The sequence below is a fragment of the Melospiza georgiana genome, chromosome 3, assembly GCF_028018845.1.
Source record: "Melospiza georgiana isolate bMelGeo1 chromosome 3, bMelGeo1.pri, whole genome shotgun sequence".
Classification (NCBI taxonomy): domain Eukaryota; kingdom Metazoa; phylum Chordata; class Aves; order Passeriformes; family Passerellidae; genus Melospiza; species Melospiza georgiana.
The window spans coordinates 18,030,486-18,053,897 of record NC_080432.1 but is presented as its reverse complement, the minus strand read 5'-3'; the positions used below and the strand labels follow the sequence as shown (position 1 = coordinate 18,053,897).

The 23,412-nt window shown below is 37.4% G+C and overlaps 1 protein-coding gene across 1 annotated transcript in view; it reads right to left on the bottom strand.

The window, feature by feature from the left end:
* Positions 1-23,412, bottom strand: part of LIN9 (lin-9 DREAM MuvB core complex component) — a 39,429-nt gene that overhangs the window by 7,670 nt on the left and 8,347 nt on the right. The window contains exons 2-10 of the mRNA XM_058019426.1: positions 21,849-21,881; positions 20,729-20,823; positions 18,194-18,298; positions 16,205-16,338; positions 12,014-12,139; positions 7,006-7,163; positions 5,788-5,921; positions 4,445-4,564; positions 4,173-4,274 (exon numbers count right to left, since the gene is read on the bottom strand). Of these exons, the coding sequence (XP_057875409.1) occupies positions 4,173-4,274; positions 4,445-4,564; positions 5,788-5,921; positions 7,006-7,163; positions 12,014-12,139; positions 16,205-16,338; positions 18,194-18,298; positions 20,729-20,823; positions 21,849-21,881 (1,007 nt within the window). The remainder of the gene's footprint in view (positions 1-4,172; positions 4,275-4,444; positions 4,565-5,787; positions 5,922-7,005; positions 7,164-12,013; positions 12,140-16,204; positions 16,339-18,193; positions 18,299-20,728; positions 20,824-21,848; positions 21,882-23,412) is intronic.

Genomic DNA, 23,412 nt, shown 5'->3' with positions numbered 1-23,412 from the left:
TAGCAGGCTGAAGTGGAAACCACTGGGAGCTCCTTCTACACACTCATCACTCCCAAACTATTCATACTCCTATGAATGAGAGAAATCCTAGCTTCACTACAACCAGCAACTTTTATTACTGGAGTAAACAGAGCAAAAATTTGTAATTTCCAGAGGGGTTAACTGCATCCTAGCAGTGAAACATGTGACTGGGAGAAATAGGAACTCCTAGATCAACACACATCTGATGTATATTTAATCAGTTTTGTGATTTTTAAGTTCAGTCTTACTGCAGCCAGGATGCTTGTCCCCACAAATTATAATTAGAAAATTGTTCCAGGATCTCTTGTAGCTAATGAGGAAAAGTCTGGGAACTTCCATGCTAAATGCATTCTTTTTCACTTCATAGCAATTTGTTCAGAATTGCCAAACAGCCAAAGCTGGTTTGCAGCTAAATACAGTGTTCCCTCCTTGTATTTAACCCTGATTATTCAGAGACAATAAAAGCATCTCTTCTCCACTGCTCTTCCTCCAGACTAAGCACAACCCAAGCCTTTTCAGACTCCACTCCCTAAAGGGCTCTTCATCTCTTCAACTTTTGTGGCCCTTTTTGTATCTTTTTCCATTCACTGCCATCTTTCCTGTGTGTGAGCACAGGAAGCCTGTAACAGTACTCTGAATGACACACCAGGAAACTAAACCTGTAAAATGACATCAGTACTTCTCTCTTTCTACTCCAAATATTTTGCCAGATGCATCTTATGAATGGATGGTGAGCCATGGCCAGAGGCACAGAGGCAGCACTGCATGGGTTATCAGCCTCCCAACTGCTCATTTCTGTCCCTGTGCTGTCCCCCAGTGACAGCACTTGCATTTCTGCTCTTTGCATTTTGCATGAAGAACTCAAACACAGAAGAGATAATGACAAAAAAACAAATTCAGAAGGGGCAAGAAAGAAAAGGTTTAAAATTGTTACTTGTAAGCTGGACTGCCTCTCTGATCTAGTTTCTACCACACCACACAAGTGTTCATGTTGCCAGTAAAACAGGCAACATGAGGAAGAAAAGCACTGTACACCATCTGCCACTGCTGCCAGAAAGTTCCTTGTCAAGCTCTGCTGTCATCACCATCCAGCAACTGCCCAACAGTTTTCTTCTCCTTCATGAAGTTGATGAGTGCCCAAATTAATGCAGAATATATAATTTGCTCCCCAAATTTGCAGGGCATTTGATTCTTAACTTCTACTTTGATGTGCAGACACATGTGAGGATGCACAGCACTGGTTCTCCATTGGATGACCTTGGATTTTCTATTATATTCATCTTACTTCAAGATATATTCCAGTGATCAGGATAATCTGATTCTAAGGATTTTCACTGTATCTATCATGTCCACCAACTTTCTCTCAGGGGTACATTTTATTACATAGACCTCCATTTTTATCTCCCAGTGAATCCTACAATTCAATCTAGCCCTATTTGTCTTGAGAAATTCCTGCCTAACAACTCTATTTTCACTCTAACTCATCCTGTTTACTGCTGCAATTTATATTTCTCAATAAATTGGAAACAAGTTTTTAGTACAATACTTTTCCACATTAAAATTAATGAAGGCACAACCCAACCAGAACGTTTAGATTTTCACTTCTGATTTCATTTGTTAGTCATAAAATATGAGCATTTCAAAATGCAGCGTGTGATAACTTACTATGCATTATTTTCAGAATTTTCATAAGGGGAAAACAGCCAAAAATCGAGTGTTCATTTTCAGATTGTTCCATTTTCCATTTAATTTGGGAAGATCCCTCCTTTCCCCTCATGCAGACACCAGGTCACTGCAGTGCCCGTGCTGCATCACCACACTCCCTCTACTGGGCATGCAGCGACCCTGCCAACATCTGCTGTGTCCTACACTGCTGCCTTCCAATGGAATTCTTTACCCCAAAACAAAAAAAGGAAGCAGGGAGGAAGAAAAATTTTAAAAAAAGCTGTAGCTGAATACTTGAAAAAACGTGCTCCAAATTTAAATATTGTCTAGAATGTACAAATTCAATCCATCGATTCTGACCTGTCATACAGCATGTGAAATATTTAAGGATAAACCACAAAATTAATAAAGCATGAAAGATTTAAAAAAATATTACTCATTTATTGCTGACTTTATTCTTAATATCATGTTAATTTTTGAGCCAGTCTTCTAATGCATCAGTCCACAGTCTCAGATGTCAAACTGTAACATGTAGTAATAAATAAAAAGATTTAGAAAAACTAAGACAGTGTAGAACAATGATTAAAATAGTTGTTGCAAGTCCCAATGTTTGCTTAAAACTTCAAGTAATAGGAAAAGAGAATATCCCTAATATTTATCATTGTATGCATGTGATTTTGGATTCACTTCCTCTTCTTCCAAATTAATTTCAGATAAGGGAAATAAAGGGCTGCATTAAAACCTTATTTGAGGTATGCTCTGTATTTTCTGTTTTGTCCAAAATTCTTCCCATGAAATTGTTTCTTTGTGGTCTTATTAATAACAGCCTGGCAATAGTTTTTGAGAAAGTTTTCTTGGAATCAAACTGTTTTTGACCATTTACTTCCTGAATCAATATTAAATGAGAAGAAGGGATTTGATTTTTTTAAAGTACCAGTGTATCATAAAGGCTAAAAAACCATCCTGAGCAGCCACCCTTAACATAAAAATACATTTGGTGAGTACAGCACAATCAATAATCAGCATTCACCAGCTTTATGTACTGCACAACACCAAATTTCAGTACCACCTACAACTTCTAATTAAAAAATTGATTCTTACAAAGAATGCTTCAAGTCCTTCAATAAATGTTTAAGCCCTGTGATTCTCTGTTGTTGCTCATACAGACAAACACCAAAAATCTGTGGATTGATTTTGTTCAAAGCATTTTGAAAATCTTCAAGCAGAAATACATATTAACGTGGTATCTTTGTAAAATGCCACCATTTGCAAGAGGCCTATACTTGTAAAACTCAGATTTCCTTATACTGAGTAGTAACATACAGCCACATGTGACTGACAAATCACACATTTTCATATTTCAAATGCAGAAACAATATCATAAACAGATCACTTTGATGTTCTAAGTAGATGTAAAGCTCAATACACCTTAGTTACCAAGTCTCACTAACCATACTCAGTGACCCAAACAGCTGCAGATACAGTTTAGCTGCATAAACACTGTATCTTTTGTTTATTTCAATTTTTCCATAATTAATCTTTTGGAAAACTACATCTATTTTAAATTTTCTTAGCTAAGCCAGATGTCATGCCACCTTTTTCAAAATCAGCTTCATACAAGTTTCCTCTAAAAAAGCTGAATAGATGATACTGTCAAACAAAATTCATTATGCTGAATGGCCCAAATGTTAGAGTGTCATGTGAGCTTCTGACACAAATTTATTCTTTTGACCAATTACACAGACTTTAAAATCTGAGAGGCATTTCATTTCTCAGTTCTTAGTATTTTAAACATGAATCATTCCAATCTCCTTTGGCATGTTCAAAACTGCTTTCCTTGTTAAAGACTTCAATCACTGATCTTAAGCTAAGCCAACAGGAGCAATTACATTCCTCCACCATCCTGGAAAATGCTTCAGTGTGTTTTAATATTCAGTGAACCTCAGCTTCCTAACATGACTTGTCTGTGCTCTTCTGAACTAGTACACAAAAACCACTGAGAAATTACTTCATAAAGGTGAAGAAAAAAGGATTGTCTATGTAGTGTTATCTATAAAATGAGTGTTGCTTTTCTTCTCCAAGAGAGGAGAACATCATATAACATAAACTATATATGATAATGCATATAGGCAAATGTTCTTTCCACAATGTAACTGTATTTAAAATAAATAAAGAAGTCTTAAAGTCTGCACGTACAAATAATACTTTTTTTTTTTAATTAAATGGTAGATCTGGGAAAATAAGACACTTTTGAGGACCTCCGTGGTCTGAAAAGCAGCATATTTCAAAGGTTATAAACAAGTGAGAAAATTAAGAAAAAACAAAATAAAAACAAATAACAAAAATGAACATCTCTTCAAAAGTTAATTTGACTATTACCATACTTGTCATAAATTAACAGAAGGTCATTGAACCACAGAAGAATTGGCAGAATAAACACAAAAGGACAATAAACAACAAAATTAAGAGTTGCAGTTACTACTTACCACTTGAATGAGGAATTCTACTGGAAAGCCTCCTAGAGTTTCACTATCTGTGCCTGAAATTTTGTTTTTCCATGAAGATTGTCCTAACAAAGGATCACTGTCCTATAAAGGATAAAAATCTAAATGAGTATTTTCTTTTTAGAGGGTTTTGCTAAAATTTTGATAATGCTAAATAAGGTCAGAAAACTGATCTCCAAAACCTTTTAAGGTAACAACTTCAAGTATCCAAAAAACATTTTGGTGATGAACAGCAGTTGAGGAAAGCAACTCACTGTGATTGGAGACTGGAGAGAGGGAGTGTAGGGCAATCGGGGAGGAGTCATGAAGAAGCGCGAGGGCCGCTGTTTCTGTCCGAAGGCAGCGATTGGCATGGTTTCATGGGGCTCATTACTCTGCCACACAGGGACAGGGAAAGGCAAAGGGAGGATATAATTCAGTGTCTGATTCATTTTTAACCTTTTAGAACATGCAATTAATTTATTTCTGGAATCTGGACTAGCTGTGCCTATCCACACCCCAACCCAACGACAGGAAGAGATGAATGTTTTGCTTTTGGTCGAGGAGTTTTCAAAGTTTTATCACATCAAATAAAAGCTGCATGAACATTTCCAAAAATGCCATTGGCAGGTAAATCACAACAGGAACTTAGCAGAGGATCCAAACTCAGACCATGACAGCATCTCCTTGATTTTTAAAGATTTTCTAACCCTTCTGATGTTTACATTCTTGTAATGAATTTTCTCACACACTTTCTATAATAACTTATTGTTTTGCATTCTTTTATGGAGGAGGAGAAATTTGATGGACTGTTGGTTTGTCCAGTGTCATTGGACAGGTGGCACTTTCAGCCTCCAATCCACTGTCACTTTTGGAAATTTATAAATATTGGAGTCAGAAATTAAACTTCCCTTTTTTGCCTCAAAAACAGCAGTGTGTGCATGTCATGTTATTTTGTGTCCTACAATGACAATGACAGAGACTAGAAGAATTATGTAGATCAAACACCACACAAGATACAAAAGAAAGTCAGGTCCTCCAGAAATCTTGCAGCCTAGGCTGGACTGCCTGGCAGGAACAAAGCCTAGGAGCTGGGAGATAATCTCCAATTGTTTGACCAAAATAACATCCTCCCAGGTAGCTTCATTAGCACAAGAAATTCCAAAATCAAGTTCAATCAACTCGTAATACTTGTTTGCACCTCCCACAGGCCTTTCCTGACTTGGGCAAATCACTAAGGGCCAGGGTTTTCTTGAACATTTTCTGCAAATCCTGGCAGGATCTCATTGCAGAATTCTCTCTGGGATCCTATAGCACTCATTTTATTTCTTCATATTGAACTCAGGCTATTTTAACAGTCTACAATAGCTGGTCTAGTAAATTATTCCACCCTGAGCCATTTTGCTTTAATCATAGAGGGTTATCCTGTTTTGTAAAACCATAAACAGTAAAATTTTATTATCCTGGAATTTCCCATGCATCTGTTATGCCTGTTTCTACTTTATGACAAAACCACCTGGGTGTAATTTCTTATTTTTGATTAAAGCACATCATTGTAGATTCTTAAAATTTCATTTTCTTATTACAGCTACTTTTAGAATGTGTCATTAATACTCACAAGAACTTCATAATCTGGGACTGTGTGTGTTCCAAGACCTGCCCTGTCAAAAGTCACCCTGTAGGTGGCATTAAGAGTGTCTACAGCATCTATTTGTCCAGTGAACAGACCATCGTGGACACCTCGCAAACGGGCTGAAAACAACAGGACAAGAAGAAACCAAACATTACAATGCTATGATACAAATAACAAAACCAGATTTATTACATCTTTTGCAAATAATTCTTTATATGTATACTAAAAAGCTGCATATTAAATGAAAAAAAGAAAATAGCAAACCCAGAAAAAAGTCTGTATAGAAATATTACCAACTTTGTTACAAAATTTAAGTTTGAAGGGTATATATTTCCCAAATCTAATCCTTAGCACTACACTTATGTCTAAGAAACTCCCACTGTTTCATACCCTGTACCTTCTTACAGACAGAATTTGCAGGCAAAAGTCAATTTCCAGATGATTTTGCACAGCACTTCTCTCTGAATCCCTCCTCTGACGACTGCATGTTTAGCAAAAAAAGGTGTGGAGGGATACAGGTCTAGGAGAGTGAGGAGAGGCAATGTGGTGCATGTCTGCTCTTCATCAAGAGCTAAGGGCAGTGGTGTTCAACACAAAAAATGCAATGAACAGTTGTGGCTTGAATAGGAGATGTGAAGTGAAAAGCACCTGGACCAAAATCAGACAGGAGGGAGGAATTCAAATTTTCATAAAACTAGGCAAAACCTGTGGAATGCTTTCAATAATATTCCTCCCTCAGTTATGTGTAAGGTTTTTTAGCAAGGCAACGTCATGTTCAGCAGGCACATCCAACTACACTGCAATACCAATTGTATATCTGTTTCAAAACAGGTTGTTTTCTATTTATGGAAAAATAAAGTTCAAGTTTATATTAGGTCAGATCTGAAACTCACCCAACACTCAGAATTTTAAAATTAAGCATCTGTCTCTCTCCAAAATGTGATACACTAGACATGTAAGAAATCCTACAATTTGAACAGCAGAAATAGTAAGTCATACTAAGTTTGCAGCTCAAAACCTTATCAGTGTTTTAAAAATATCACCTAATCTCCACAAGCACTTTCTCAGTGAACTAACAAAAAACTGATACAATTTTGATGTTTTACATTTATTATAATTATGTGCACTAAGTGGATTATGACTTAACTAAAATCTTTACAAAATACACTTGGCTGCTTATTTTGTTTGTTTTTAAGAATTTACCTGTAACTTTTGTTCCTATTACAAGTGGTAATGGAATTTCTTCGGGAAGATCTTTGAACTGTGAAAGATCTGCAACTTTCCTCTGCTGCAAAAGTCTGATTTTCTGTCGCTTCTGTTTTAATGCTGACCTCTCTTCCTCAAAGAATGCAGAGGAACACCTGTAATTTCATTAGATAAAATATATATTATACTTAAATTAATCACTCAAAACATATATGTGAAGGTACATCAAATAAATAGGCACTGTTTAAAGAATCACTGTGAGAAAAGGGAAAAGCTTGAGATGATGTGTTCAAGAGAAAAAAAAAATCTTGTTTAATGCATTTAGACAAGCTTACTTCTCAGAATTCTCACCCTTAAAATAAGAGTCTATTTTAAAACAATACTCAGGAATAGTAGCTGTTGCAGTGGTATATCTAAAGAGCACAACTTTTTAGGATTATTTCTGCTTGTAAGGATCCATCTAGGGTCACAACAAAGCTAAAGCTGCCCAGTCTGCTGTGGATGCCAGTTCAATGCACTGAGGAGGGTGTCCTGTGAGTGCCCTGGCTGCCAGCACTCACTGATACACAGGAGATCCCTCTCACATCTGCTCATCAGCTCAATTAAGCTAACTGAGTATGACAGGGCACCAGACTCAGCACATAAATGGCACTTCTCTTATTCATCTCCTTGCAGCTATGCAAAGCACAGGTCAGCCCCAAAATCTCTGATGAAGTGTTCTGAGATTGATCATAGTCAAAGTTTATTTGATCTTGGGCTACTGTGTAAAAATCAGATCATCTGTAGTAGTGCCCTTCTCCATTCTGGGGGTAGAGTTCTTCTTAAAATGCAACCTGAAAGATGGAAGACTCACTCCTAAAGTGCTTACTTTGTATTAATTTTCATTTCTAACCTACTGAATAGGCAAGATTCAAGAGGGAGATAAGCAAAAAGACATTAAGGACTCAATCTTATCTTTCATTCCTTACTAAAAAAAGTTTCTTCATTCTCGTGTCAATGAAAGAAGTAATTTTAAAAAGCTGCACAAATTTTTAAGTTTGCTTGATTGCAGAAAGTTATTTATCATATAATTTGCCACCTTTTTTAATTGCTTTACTGCAGTCAAATGCAGATTAAACATTTTCTGTGGAACTCATACAGTTATATATTGATTACTGATCAATAAATTCTATTTTATCAAGTTATTTTAGAAGACATTGTCAACTCTGCTGATGGTTCCCTCTACTACACTACAAATTATTTTCTGACTTAAATCCCTTCAAGATGTTCCTCAGTCATCTCCAACCTAGTACTACTAAGAAGTCAGCTCCTTATTCCAAATCTTCTGCTACAACTCTCCTATTATATGCTGAAACAAACATTCTCAGGTTTTCTTCTGTATACCCTCACTGGGAGAGCTCCACAAAGCCCTTTCAGTGTTGTCCATGATTTCTCTTCCTGGCATTGTGTATAAGAAGACTGTAAGCACTGAGGTGCCAGGATGCTGAGACCATTTTGTTTCACACTGACCAGCACTTCCACACTCTATATGCACCCATCAGTTGCCTTTTATCTCACAGTTTTCTAAGTTATATGGGGCACAGGCCACTTGTGTTCTCCCAGTGTTACCACAATGAGATCCTAGTCCTAAGCAAGACATGGGAGAAAAACACAAGCAAGAATGAACTGCAGCTGTGAGGCACTTTTGTCAGGTAATGCAGACATGCACTGCACTGAAGGCTCCCATATGAGGCTTTACAACCACTATCAGCACAAAAATCACCACTTTGTATTGTCTAGTTTTTGTATAGCCTAGAAATTCTTTTGTAGACTGAGGCTGTAGGTGTGTGTCCACTCACCAGTTTAGCACTGAAGAGCAGAATGTGTTTACCTGGAATTAGGTACTGCTCCAGCTCCTCTTAGGAAATTAAATTATCTGGAAAGGGATGTGGTAGACATAGAGAGGGATGGTTGGGAAACTTAGGAAGAGTTTACTTGGATATTCTCATTTATTGATGCTACTGACTTCATAATTACTACTGGGGAGGAAGAGGTGTGAAATAATGCTTGCAGTGGGCTGTGAATATCAAGTTGCAAAATGTAGGTCAGAGCTTTTCAAGTCCATTGAAGAGAAGAATGGCTGACCACAGTGCGGCAACAAAACAGGCAAAAAAAGAAAAAAAGCAATACAGACTTTGTATTAGTCCTTCTAATAATGTCCAGGGTCTAGTACTGGGAACAGCAAATATCACCTGATGTTTTTTGACTTGTGGTCTTAGAAATACAAATTCAAATGCTGATACACTAATCACTGACCTTGGAAGGTCCCTACAACAGCAGCACTGGTTTACCGATAGCTCAGATGGTCTTAAAAAGTCTCTGTCCCAAATGCTGTAACTATGGAGGTAGAAAGTATTTGCAATATATTTCTGGCTTCTGTTAAAGGAAATCTCCACCCCAGCATTACCCAAATGCATTTAATAAAGGTTATCTTCATGCCATCCTATAAAAAAATGAAGATTAAAACTATGGTACAGATCAAAATTGCAAACTCATTAGTTTTCTGTAGAGACTTCTTAAGAGGTTGAACATTCTCCTCAGTTTTAACCTTGCTTGTGAGAATTTGAACTAACAGGAATCACCACCATCATGTAATGGCAGGACAAGCAGATCTAAGCTCAGTTCATATCCACTGCTGTTTTACAAGCCAAATTAAGTTTACACAGAGTACACAAAACTAACTATTACCTCTTCCTTTTCCTGGAGCATATCTTTCCCCACAGTCTACAGGAATCTTACAAGCTTTGCAGGCTCTCATGAAGAATACTGCTGTGCCAATCAAACACACTGTTGATGTGTGATAGGACATTTAAGGTAGCAGCAGACATAAGAAAATAGTACAATATATTTAAACAAACCAAAAAAAAAAAAGATGACAACCATGTGCATAACCATCACAGAGACACTATTATCCTCTGCCATCAACACTGTGGCTGCAAAATGTCTTAATTATTTATTTTTAGTCTCTCATGGGGAGATATCAGTGTTGACAGTTTGCCTACATATGATGAGGACAGAGAAAAGAATGGTAAAATAAAAAATCTTTGCTCTAGAGGTAGATCAAAACCATCTTGAAAAAGCATTTAAATGATTTAGAATAATTAAAAGTATTTTAAAACTAAGGCCAAAGAACACTCTTGACATCCTGAAAGAGACTAACATAATTTAAAAAAATACTAGTATAGAAATAAAAAGCAAACAGGAATGCTTATTTTATGTTGCTGTAAAGCAGTAACTCAGAGTTTGCATTAACAATCACACTCTTTATGCAGTCAATTGCTTCTACTTCAGAATTCAGATAAAAGAACTTCCTGCCTATTTAGACCTTTGGTTCCTTTGGCATGAGTCTCTCTTTTTTAAAAAAATAACTCTATTATGGTTGAACAAAAAAAAAAACCCAAATCAAACCCAAAACCACTCTCCCCATGACTTAAAAAAATAAAAGCAAAAAACCAACCCAAAGAACGCCCGAAAGACAAAAGGAAATTTGCAACCCATCAGGCTGGATGGGGTTTGGCAATCTGATGTAGACCAGGTTCCTGCCCAGGGCATCCCCTGACTCCAGTCCCTGCTGGAACCAGACAATCTTTAAGGTCCCTTCCAACCCAAACCATTCCAAGACTCTGAAGTTTCACCAATGCTCCACCAGAACTGCTGGATGAGGCAAGCTGATCTTCTAGAGGTAACACTTTTGGCAATAGTCAAATGAGAAATTGCTGACTTAACCTCCACCATTTCTCTCTCAGTAGGAAGCATGACAACAAAGGAATGAAAAGCCAAGTTAAGCTCAAATTACAGGAACATCTTTCCTACAGGAGCTATTTTCAAACTGGTTCTGCTGCCTTTCCTTGACTGACAATTTTTACTTATGTTGTTTGCAGGTACAGAAAATGAAATGGTCTCCATCATGCAAAATACAACCTGACTCAGTCATCTATGCAGAAATGAATTCAGTGAATATATTCAGAAATATATTCCACATGAAGAAATTGATTCAGTGCCTTAGTGTTTGTATTTACAGAAATCAAAGGCTGATTAATTTATGAAACACTACTTATAAAATGACAGGGTGGTCAAATTTGGAAGCACCTCTGGAGGTTCTCTCCTCCAAGCCCTTCAGCAGAATGACCTCCAGGAGGTTTCCCAGAACCATGTCCAGAGGGCCTCTGAGTACATCTTATGATGGAGATTCTACCACCTCACTTGTGCCTGTTCTCTCTTTTCCTGTCTCCAGATAATGCTGGAAAAAAAAACCTGGCCCTGCCTTCTCTCTACCTTCCCTTCAAATACTTATGTACAAAAATGAGATCCTCCCTTAGCCTTCTCTAGGCTAAATTGTGTAGGTTTTGTGAAAAGGCTGAGCTTAATCAGAGGGTTTAAGAACTAAAAATTCTAAAACAGAAAAAGAACCCCATGTACTTCATTAAATTCTATCTTCTTCTCTACAATGGACAATATTTTATGGGTGACTTAATTTCTTCTCTGTCTTGATAGCCACTCTAAGAAAAGCTGAGGATCTATAAAATGGTTTAAAAAAATAATAAAATAAACGAGGTGAAAATGTACACTTGTTTTCCCCAAAAAGAGCTGGTTATAGACAGAAAAAAAAAAACCTCAGTGAAAAATTGGCCAGCTCTTCCAAGCCAGGAAGCACTGCAGTATAGAAGATACAATAACAACTTTAACACATCAGTTAAAGCTTGGACATTTAGTTATCTGGAGTGGGAAGAGAACATTTCAACCATAGGCTCAAGAAAACTACATGGACATATGCATTTCAGGATTTCAGGAATAGGGTGTGTGAGGAAGAGAGGTGCTCAAAGAACACCTCAATACAATGAGTTTTACTCCTTTGAAGATATTGTTTTGTTCTACTATTTGAATGCAAAAATTTTTACAAGGAATAATTTCAGTAACATCAAAATTACATGCAAGCAACAGCTGAAAGAAAAGAAAGAAAAATTACCTCCGTGGTTTTCCCATTAATCGCCTGATTTTCCCCCATTCTACTCTTGTCAATTTTCTGGTTTTCAAAGTTGGAAAAGACTCTTTCAGGCATATACAGAAATCATTATCTCCTTCAAATAGTGGCCTGTTAAAACATAATTAGTCCTGTGTTAACCACACTAAGTAAACTTTTGTCACAAGATTCCAAAAAACATCCATCGCCAGAAACACATGAAAAATATTAATATAAATTAGTCACATGAACAAGACACTTCTATTCAAAGAGCAATTTTAATTCAGTCAAAAACAAAATCAGAAAGTTTCCAGGACTATTATTGTTCTTTGACTCTTCCTATCACTGACATTTAAAAATGCTCCTTTCTATAGGTTCTACAGAGAAATACATATAATTCATCCTGCTCTATAATGGATAAAAAGGCACCAAATGAAACTTCAGCAGAGTCAGCTCAGTGTCATGAGGATACTGCAACACACTGAAGGAAACCAGAGAGTGAAATATTGAGAATAAAGGGAAGGACAATATGGTACTGAGAGACAGACACAGTACCTTTTTTCATCAATTCATTCAATTGTAACTCAGGTTCTCACAGTTTCCAAAATACAGGAAATTGAACCAACTCATCATTCTCCACAGCTGTACAGGTGAGACTTCTATTGAATCACTCCATGAGTCCATGGTGAAGCACAGGATCAGTGTGAGAGAAGTGACAGTTCAGAGAACAGACCTGCACAACTGAGCAATTTCTCTCTGATGCTATGACCCATCTCTAGCTCTGTTTTATGACTGCCTTTTTTCTTTGTAGTACCACATCCTTCTTCGGCTGAGGAGACAAGGGAGCAGCAGCAGATATGCCCATCTAATAGAAGGTTAATCATAAAAGACTCTGTGCCACTGAAATAGATCCCTCCTGGCAAGAACAAAAGGAGAACTGCATCCTGGGGAAAGCTGCTTTTCTGCACTCTGTGCAGGGCACTGGGGTTTGGAGGGGAACACACCCCAGCACAGAACAAAGAGGACCTTGGAAGCAGCACTGCTTTCAGCTGAGTGTCTGGGGTGGCAGGAGAGAGGAAAGGTGCACAGATATAAGGAAACCCAGGGAAGTATAGAATAGAATAGTTCTGCAGCAGGAGGATCTGCAGCTGCAGCACCAAGTGAAAAGGAAAATAAAAAGAATGAGCAATGAGGCTCAGGAAACAGACACAGAAGGGTACACAACAGTATCATTTTATCCATATTTACTATTGCTAACAGAAGATATCTATATAAAGAATAACTATTTAGCTCAGGTGTTTTTTTGGTCTTTTTTTTTTTGAGATAATCTATATTTGATTATTCTTACTAACTCTTGTACTTAAGCAGGCAAACTCTAAATCCACAGCATCCACAAGACTGGAAGCTCTGGAAAATGGTGGAAGCAAATCACAGGTGCATCTGCTTCTGAGGGCCTGTGATCACTGTGGTAGTAAGCAGCACTTCAGAAGTCTCTGGAGACCCAAAATCAATGGGATTTTACAGGAAACAGTCCACTGCAGTAGTATATACAGAATTCAACTGAATCACCTTCAGTAATCTAATAACCACAGATGACAGTTGTAGAAATAAAAAGAATTCAAAAACTTACAGCAGACATGGCATTTTATTTGATTATTTCAATTTTGGATGCAATAATTTGATTAAAATATTCAGAGATTTGTACAGTGAGACATATTTTGTCAGTTGATAGCTCTATGATTTAAACTTTTTTAAGCTTCTCATTAAGCCTGGATCATATCACTTCCAACAAGATGTATCAAAGTTTTCCTTCCAAAGATATGCAGTCTCTTAGTAAACTATGTTATAATATCTTAATATCTTATGAGCATTGCAAGCTGTATTTGATTTGCAAGGAAAGGTTTTGGCAGAGGGGGGTTTTGGCAGGGGGGGGTTCTTTGGGAAGCTGCTGGAAGCTTCTCCCATATCCCACAGAACCAACACCAGCTGGTTCCAAGGTGGAGCCACCCTTGGCCAAGGCTGAACCCACCAGTGATGGTGGCTGTGCCTATGAAATAATGCAGTGAGGAAGGGGAAAAACCCCTGTGCCACTGCAGCAGGACAGAGCTGCAGGAGTGTCTGAGAGAAACAGCTCTGCAGCCACCCAGCCAAGGTCAGGGCAGGAGGTGCTCCAGGCACCAGAGCACAGACTGCTCTGCAGACCAGGGTGAAGCAGCTGTGTCCCTGCAGCCCATGGAGAGCCCCATGTTGGAGCAGGTGGATGCCCAAAGGAGGGTGTGGCAGAAAAAATTTTCAGCAGAAAAATTATGTAAAAAGTAGAAAAGCAAGGACAAATAGAACAATGGTCTGTGTATTAACGCTTGTCTGGAATAACTCCCTAAGCTACAGAAAAGTTTATCTAGCAAGGTATTAGGAAGTTTGAAGCTTAATAATGGAGCTCTGTGCATTGTGTTTTAAGGCTTACAAGCAGGTATTATATTCTAAATATACAAGCGTTGTTTTAACCAAAGGTACCTGTGCTTATAGTGGTTGGATGGAACTACTGTCAATGTGCTTTTGCTTTGTGTGATTGGTCAAAAAACTTATAAAATAAGTTGTAACATGAAGTTCTTTGTCTGCTGCCTGGGATGTGAGCTGGTGGCATCTTCCCATTGTCATAATCATGTAATGAGACTGATGCTGGAAAATAAAGCAGCTCAAGGCACGTTCCCAGCAGTCCCATTTGTGATTTGTACATAGACCGTGGCCAGCGATATTATACTACTTTGATTGGCAATAAATTAAACTAATTTCCCAAAGCTGAGATTGTTTTGCCCATGACAATAAGTGGTGTGGTCTCTCCCTGTGCTTATCTCATCCTTTGACCCTTTTGTTACATTTTGTCTCCTGTGTCCAACTGTGGAGTGACAGAGCAGCTTTGATGAGCACCTGCTTTAGCCAAGGAGAACCCACCACACCTGCACACATGGGTAACTATCAAAGAGGATTTCAGAATTACCTGCTAAACTCAAATTCTAGCCTGCTGATAGACCTACAGCTTCGTAGACAATTCTTTAAACTAAAAGTTCTTGGTCTGTTGCAAAAATCATTATTAAAAATGTCACATATTAAAATTACTCCTAGAAATAAGCAGGGTTGGGATTATTAATTTTTTCCATGTAATTGGAGAAGAAGCATGAAAAGACTAATTCTTTCAAAGGAATTAAATCCTAGAGATGATAAATATAAAACTAACTAAAATGGACATGAAATTTTTCCACATCTGATGAATATATGCCAAAATGTTTTTCTGTTGCTATGACTGCCTTCTCAGTTAAAGAAAAAAAAGCTACAGCAATTGTGATCAAAATAGGAAGGAAAAACAGTAATTATTTTGTTTGTACATTCAGGAAAATAATGCTTAACTCTGAAGCCATTCTTTAGAATATTAAATACTTGTGTTGCATCTATTAGTCAAACAGTGTAGATTTTAATATTCCATTGATTAATAATGTTTCTTACATTTTAGAAATGAAATTATTTATTTTAAACAATTCACACCACTGTGATAGTAGCATTAAGAGAACAAGTGCCAAAAACTCTGAGGCACAAACTGCAGAAACAGTCCAGGAAATACATTAGGAGATCCAAGCAGGATGCTGATATCTGGACAAGAGTTGAACAATCACAGCCTGAAGCTCTGTTAGTGATCACAATAAAAACAGGATGATGGGGAAAAATATTTAATATCAACATTTACAGCTTTTAGGAAAGCAGCACTTCATGAAGAAGCAGTGTCCTTCCTATCTCCTCTGTATAGCACTGATGCAAGGGTTCAGAAAAGTCTAAGAGTTCTGATATCTTCGTGTTTCAGATGCTAAAAGCATTATGAATAAAATCTGGTATCTGGTAGAGGCAGAGGTGATAAAAAGAAAATTACATCCATGAAGGCAGGCTTTCTATAGAAGACTTTCTAAAGTTGGTAGTTGCAAAGAACCAAGAGCACATACATTGCTCATTAGAAAAAACACCCACCACCAAACAAAATAGCTTTACATAGTTAGTATTTAAGAATAAACTGGAGTATCTAACCAATATATGGAACTATGCAGCTGAATTTTAGAAAATTCCATGTCAATATATGGAACTATGCAGCTGAATTTTAGAAAATTCCATGTTCCTGCACTAATAAGAGGTAATTATACAAAGCAAACATACTTATCTATATTTGAATAGAACCACTCATATATGCACCACTTGTGAGCTTTGGGCAGCTTGAGCAGGTTCCGAAGCCGCAAACCAATCTTCTGTGAGACCTTCTTTTCTGGGGTGGACATTGTTGTACTGAACTTCTAGGTAGTGAAAAAAAACCCAAACAGTTAAACAGAATCTACTATTTTCAGTATTCAAATAAAGCAGATTTTCCTGATAAAAGTCTGCACATGTTGTTTCATAGCAATGTTCTTCTTGCAGATCTATAACAGCCCTTATTGCATTATATCAGCAATGCAATCAAACAGAACAGACAGCAAATTTTAACAGGATCAATACCATTATCTCCAAACAAAGCTCTTCTAACAGAAACATTTTCCAGCACTGAAAATGTTGTTACATTATTGGTAACAACAGCATGGCACCACAATAGATTTGGACTTCAAAACTCTCACCAGCTGTCTCAGGTGAGCATAACTGGTGTTGTAGCTCAGATGCCAGCAACAGCACCTGCCTGATTTGCACTAAAACTTCTACTCTTGCCCACTCTTCTTAAGCTGAGGATGAAGCTAGGACAGGAATATAACACAGGCAAAACTTTGAGCAGAGTGTCTGCTCAGAAAACTGCAAGTGAAATCAGCAATCAAGTTTTAAGTACATTTAAAAGCTATTTGATAAATCATGGAAAAGACACTGTCTTAACATTGCTTGCATAATAGATAGACCCATGTTTAAAAAAATCCATAAAAAAAAAAAAACAACACTGTAATTTTGTTCCAAGGATGGCTGAAAGAACAACTTTTCTGCAAAAAATAACAGCTTTTTGAGACCATAGGTTTACCAGGGTCCCTATGTCATTATCAACTGCTATCCTTCCCCAAACATTCAAAGTATTTTGGACTTTAGTAGCAGCAATAACAGGATAAAGCATAAGGTAGGCACCTTGTTGGCTGCTGCTGCCCTAGATACAAGTCCCTTTCTCTCACTGCAACTCCAGGAAACAAAGTCTGGTGGGACAGCAAGATCTGTCAACTACAACAGCTGAAGTCCCTGCAGCAAATATTTATCTGACAATCATTGGACCTCCAGAATCAGACATTTAAGCAAAAAACAACTGGGTTTAGAACATTACCAAGTCTTTCTACACTTAAAAATTCATGGTAATGAAGAGAAATATCATGGTTCTCACGTCTGGCAGAACAGACCCAGCTAAATGGTGAGTGCCAAGCTTTTCATATCAAGACACTGCACAGCACAGCTCAGAAGGCTGTGCAGAACTCGGAGAAACTCAGAAATCACAGCAGAACTCAAACAGTACTTTTACAGTGAGGTTAATTCAGCCTCAGAAGGTGATGGCACAGAGAAGTGATGTGGAGGACAAAGGTACTATAGAGCCAACTCACTGAGATTAAGACATGCTCCCATTTCTATCATAACAAATAAAGGCTGACAAATTACAGCTGCTTTTTTGTCTATATCAAGAAGTGGACACACAAATGGAGGATGGAACAAACAAGCTCTTTGAACTGAGGACTTTAGCACTACAGGATCAAGAAGGTAAAGCTGGCCATGAACACAGTTAGGCTACAAATCTAGAGCAAGTCCCTAATTGGTTGGGATACATTAAATTCTAGAGCAGCCTTCTCAGTTACATAATCAGTGCAAAAAACTGAAGCTGAATAAATTCATGCTGACTACAGGAGATGGTTGTTTGCAGAAGCATGATGGGCACTGAGTCTGGAATCCTTTCTAGCTGTGTGTGTTCATGTTCAAGATCACAAAGAACAGGTACTCCCATAAACAAAATCAGTGGTAAGAAAGAAAAATATGAATCTGTTTTGAATTGTGGCTTACTTCTAACAACAGTTTTCCTCACAAGAAGATTCATAAACCAAAAATACAACTTGAAAATCAAATATATTCAAATTTTCAACTAGAACAGATAGGTTTCTTCCCCATTTTGTTAAAAATATCTCCATACATGTATGTAGGTACCTGTGGAACCATTGCAACCTTCTGATTTCTTTTGGGGGACCTTGTGTTTATTTGTCTGTCATCATCTTCACTGAAGAGCCGACTCCGTTTTGAATTTCTGAAGGGCTGTAGGGAACAAAATTAAGAATTACAAGCAAGAAACCTGATTTCTCTGTTCATGCAGAGAATTCACAGTGAGAGAAATGAAATACCTCTTGTCTTATCACCTGTTGGTTTTCAGGCACACAGTAAATAGTGTGCCTCCTAGCACCCATAAATCTAAGGACTGAGAGAAGAAGGAGCTCAAGATTCCAGGCTTTTCCAGTGCTAACTATAACCATTACTACACTGCTGGCCCAGTTTCACAGAAGTATTTAGAGCCTGACTCCCACTTGTTTCCATTAGAGTTAGGTGTCTAAACACTTGTGTATCTTAGCTTGCCTTGGTTATAAGTAGTACATCTGTTAAACAATTTGTTTTGAATTTTGGATTAAAAAAAGGTTTATTCAAACACTGTATTTGGTTTGTATGTTCTCAGCTACATAGAATTTAGCAAGAATTTTCTAATGAAGTGACATGTGTTTGCTGGTTTTTTAACTCACTGAAAGTATCTGCATAGCAAAATGCTAGCAAGATTGAGTTTGAAGAAACTACATCTTGAATAAATTATGTGACAATCTCAGAAAAAAATTTAGAATCCATGCTAAGTGAAATTTACTTGCGTACTGCTATAGCTCAGAAAGAATTAGAAGGCTGACTGAAAACAAGAAATTATTGCAATTGCAAATGTGTAATGAAAAAAACTCATTTAGTTATTCCTCAATATCTGACCCTATGACAAAAGAGCAACCTGTGACAGGCTGTTAGCACTGAGGGGAAGCAGCTTTCCTTTTCCTGCCATGAAGGTTCTGTGGCCCAGAGACAAAATAAATCAACACAGTTAAATAAAACTTCATTTACAAGCATTTGTACTTTATAAAGACATTTAATGCATTTGTGACTGGTTGAAAAGAGATATTTTCTGTCAAATTATTCAGTGGCAGCTAAAAATCTGTCTGTGCCATGCCATGTGAACATGGGGCTTTCCCAGGAAATGCCCCTCCCTTACTCTAAATTAGATATATTTTATAAAAAGAACTACATAAGTGTATTTAAGTAACAGAAGTGCTCTGTATGTGATAAACATCTAACCACATGCAGCACACAGAAGAAAACATTAATTCCTGACAGACAGTACAAACCAGGAAAGACACGCTGGACATAGGAACTGTATATTGACAAGGTAACCAAATCATCATGACCCAGACCAAGAAAATTGTTTACAACCCTCAACAAAAACTGCCAAACTCTACTCCAAAGAACTACCTAAAATGAGAACTGTGTTTCATCACTCTGGACTGCCTGAGAAATAACAGAGTGAAATAACAAGTGTTGCAAAGAGGTATCATCCACATGGGCTAAATAGGTCAGGCATTTTTGGAAAGACTTTTCGACCAACAGTAAAACATGTGTTCAAAACTTTCAGCATTCAGTAAACTCAAACTATTCCATGACATCTTAGCAACCTGGGTCACTGCCAACATGTCACACTATGCTCTGATCTTTCCCCCAGCTTTCTACAGAACACTGAGCTGCTCTCTAAGTTTGACTCTGTTTTTAGCACCCACAGCCACCACACCTAAAGACTGACAAGGTTTTTATACAGATATTAATCAGTCACTTTGGGTCTTTAGCACATGTGATCTTCTAAGCTCCCAGTAAAGCCTGTTTCTGTGAGGTGATGGGCATTCCTGGGAAGCAGCTGAAAATTGTGACATGAACTGCAGGAACTAAAGGTCTTCACAAAGTTCTGGTCTCTGTGTGGAACTGCATTTGGTAGACCTGATGTTCTCTAGCACAAACACATAGCAGCATGTGTGTGCATATGCACCTGTATGAATCCTACCAAAAAAAATACCAGGGAGAAGATCACAGGACAAGAAACAAACCACAAGGCTAAAATGATCAACCCAAACACCAAACATCCCACTGGAAGCTGCAGGCTCATTTCATATCCCCACCCCAAGGTTGTTCTTTAATGTAAGGCCTCCCATGAAAGTTCTCAGAATGCACAAATTTCTCTGACAGTCCTTTACTTTTATTAAAATCTGCTCCCCAAGAAGGCACAATGATGGAAGTGCATTATGATATCTTCCTTTCCTTTATGCTTCAGTTCTCAGCCATAATTAGAAGTGACATATTTCATGAGATACAAAAATAGTTGATCAGAACTGGTGATTCCTGAGCTCAAGGTGGTAGATACAGTACAAATACTTCACACAGCACTTACTTTTCAAAAAAACAGAGAGGAAATTATTTGGCCTATCTTGAATGAGGTCAGCAATTTAATGTGTTTGATTATTCATTTTTAAAATATGTTTTCATCTCTTCTGCAAACTGTGTGAAGTGCTTGTGAAGGATTCAGTTTCACCCTTGGACATTACAAAACTATAAATATCAGCCTTTTTTTGGAATCCTTACATTTGACTAATCCTGAAGTTTTTTACTCTTTCTTACCATTTCCACTGCAGAACCAGCATTCTTGCTTTTCCAAATGTGTGTTTTCTGCAGAGAATTGTATTTTTCATTCCAAGAACTGGATAAACTTCCCTCTGTTGTGAAGAAAGTACATCATTAATATATAAATATACATACATACATATGTATTATCAATATGTATGTTTTAACATAACTACTGTCCAAAACCCAGTATAACGTCATCAACTACTAATATATTTACTTGCAACATCTTTGAATTCAGTAACAAACAGATTTTAGATTTCAGTATTTTTATTACATAATCTTAACATTAATTTAAAAAAAATGAAGATTTTCATGACAAGGAGAACATAAATAAGTATTTTTTATTTATGATAACATTTAGGTTTCTTGAAGCCTCCTTTGCTGGAATCAGTTACTTCCACTGTCAGGTTGACAAAAATCAACAGTTGAACTGTGGCGATACCTGAAACCTGGACAAAGCAAAGCTCTACAAGACACAGAGACCTCCTAGTTATAGAAAATTATTAAGTGAGTGTACACAAACAAGTAAATAAAACTTTATTGTAACAGATCTGCATTAGTGACAAGACCATGCCTCCTCCTTTGTGTAACAAAACCCTTGTAATACATAAAGAAGCTTTAATTATTGGGCAAACTAGAAGTATTCAAAAATTGTATGAATGTTCATGAAGATAATCTCAAAGAAAAAAATAAAAGCAGCAGGTTTTTGATTTAACACACAATTTGCTGACAGAGAACATCATAAAATTGTGAAATGCCTTCCTAATGTAAATCGTGTCACACATCCAGGTCTCACTAAGAATCCTCCCTGTATCTCCTGCTCAAGAGATGAAAGATTACCCCAATCTTCTCATCAAACTTGATGTCTAGGCTGTATTTTTGAAGAAAAAACACATTTCAGGAATTTCACCCAGAAGAGCAGTGTCTAAATACACCACAATATATGCAGTTTCAACTGCCAAGGATTATTATTCTATAGAGCTACAAATACCAGCAATAAACCCCACCATATTTCAACAAAAAAGCCTATGATTTTCTTGAACTCTATGAAGACAGAAAAGAAATACACCTGAAGTCAGACTGGGTACAAGTAAATAACATATTAATTTCTTACCTTTCAAGCTCACAAGTGCTTTTGCTGAAGAACCTGCAATATAGCAAAAAGTCCACATAAATCACAAGCTATTTCAAACCCTACAATCTATACAGAGTCTACTCATTCTTAATTAATTCTCAGGCAGAAAGTGAAATTTAATATTAAAATCTTTCACAGCTGAATGAGCAAACCCAGCACACCTTCCATGGCACTAGGCATAGAATTATACATTTATTACCAATAAATCCTGAAAGCATATTCACATTTGGGTTTTTTCCTTTAGTTTCATGCCTACAAAACAACTTTAGATGTTAAACACTTGGGTTTAACATAGCAAATTCTCAACAGGCTTTATGTCCAAACTACATTCTCCCATGGGGCTGCTTGTTTGATGCAGTAGCAAATGTATTTTACTACTGATAAGAAAACGAAAGAATACTTCTTGTTTTTTTTTGGGTTTTTTTTTTTAATGATTTCTACCAGTTCAAAATTCTTCAGTGCCCAAGATTTCCAGGAAAGGAGTGGTTCATGCTCAAAAGGAAGGAGATGGATAGCTAGTTGCCCCCTGGTGGTACCTCTTTGTTCAGAAAGGCAGCAGATTCACATCTCAAATGCAGACAGGATTGCTACATTGCTCAAACAGTGCAATAAACACATGAAAATTTCACTGCTCCCCTTCCACTGCATCTGCAGAACCTCTGCAATGCTCCTGGCCAGGACAAACACAACTGGGCCTGACCACAGCGGGCCTTCATGCTCAGAAATGTCCCAGCGTCTCAGAATGAGCTGTCTGAAGCAACTGCATTAGCACAGGGAAGATATTTCTGCATGACAATGCCTCCCCAGGTTCCTGCTTTTCTCTCAAATCAATTTGATCTTTCCAGTTATGTTCCTGTGTGACAATCACTTCTCCCTGTCACTTTCTCTGCTCTCTCCTTCATCTTCTCTTCAAAACTGCTGCTCCAAGAACTTTGTGACTCCAAAGCTCCAGAAATTCCTTCCTTCCATTTATCTAGCTCCTAAGCTCACTAAACTCACAGACACTTGCCTCTAAGAGAATACATTCCAGGGAGTACTACAGAGAATGCAGGTGCAGCAACAGCAAAAAAAAAAAACCCAAACCTTAACTCCTTGTGTTTTCATCATATAATTTTGTTTGCTGCCATCTAACTATGCCATCTGTTAAAAAACAAAATTTCAATACAAAAAAGAAAGGAAAAGGAAATAAAGTTTCTATTTCTTTTTCCCCAAAAGCTTAAAAAAGGAGTTTAAGATATGAAACAGAATTAGCTTGAACTCACTAAGGGTTTAGAGAGCTTCTACCCCAGTATCTCCCAAGCTGTTCAAATCGGCAACAGCAACCACATCTGGGATTACATGTCAGAGCCACGGTGACACAGCTGGGCTGCACTGTCACACCTCCTGCACATTCCTTTTCTGATGTATCACCTTTGTTGGGCTGGAGCCCTATCAGTGGCTGGTACAGGAACACAATTCCGTGATGATCTGAGCCACAGGGAGTTCAGCTTTTGAAACAAAGCTGTATGTTCAAGGTATCACCATTTTTTTTACATTTTATGAT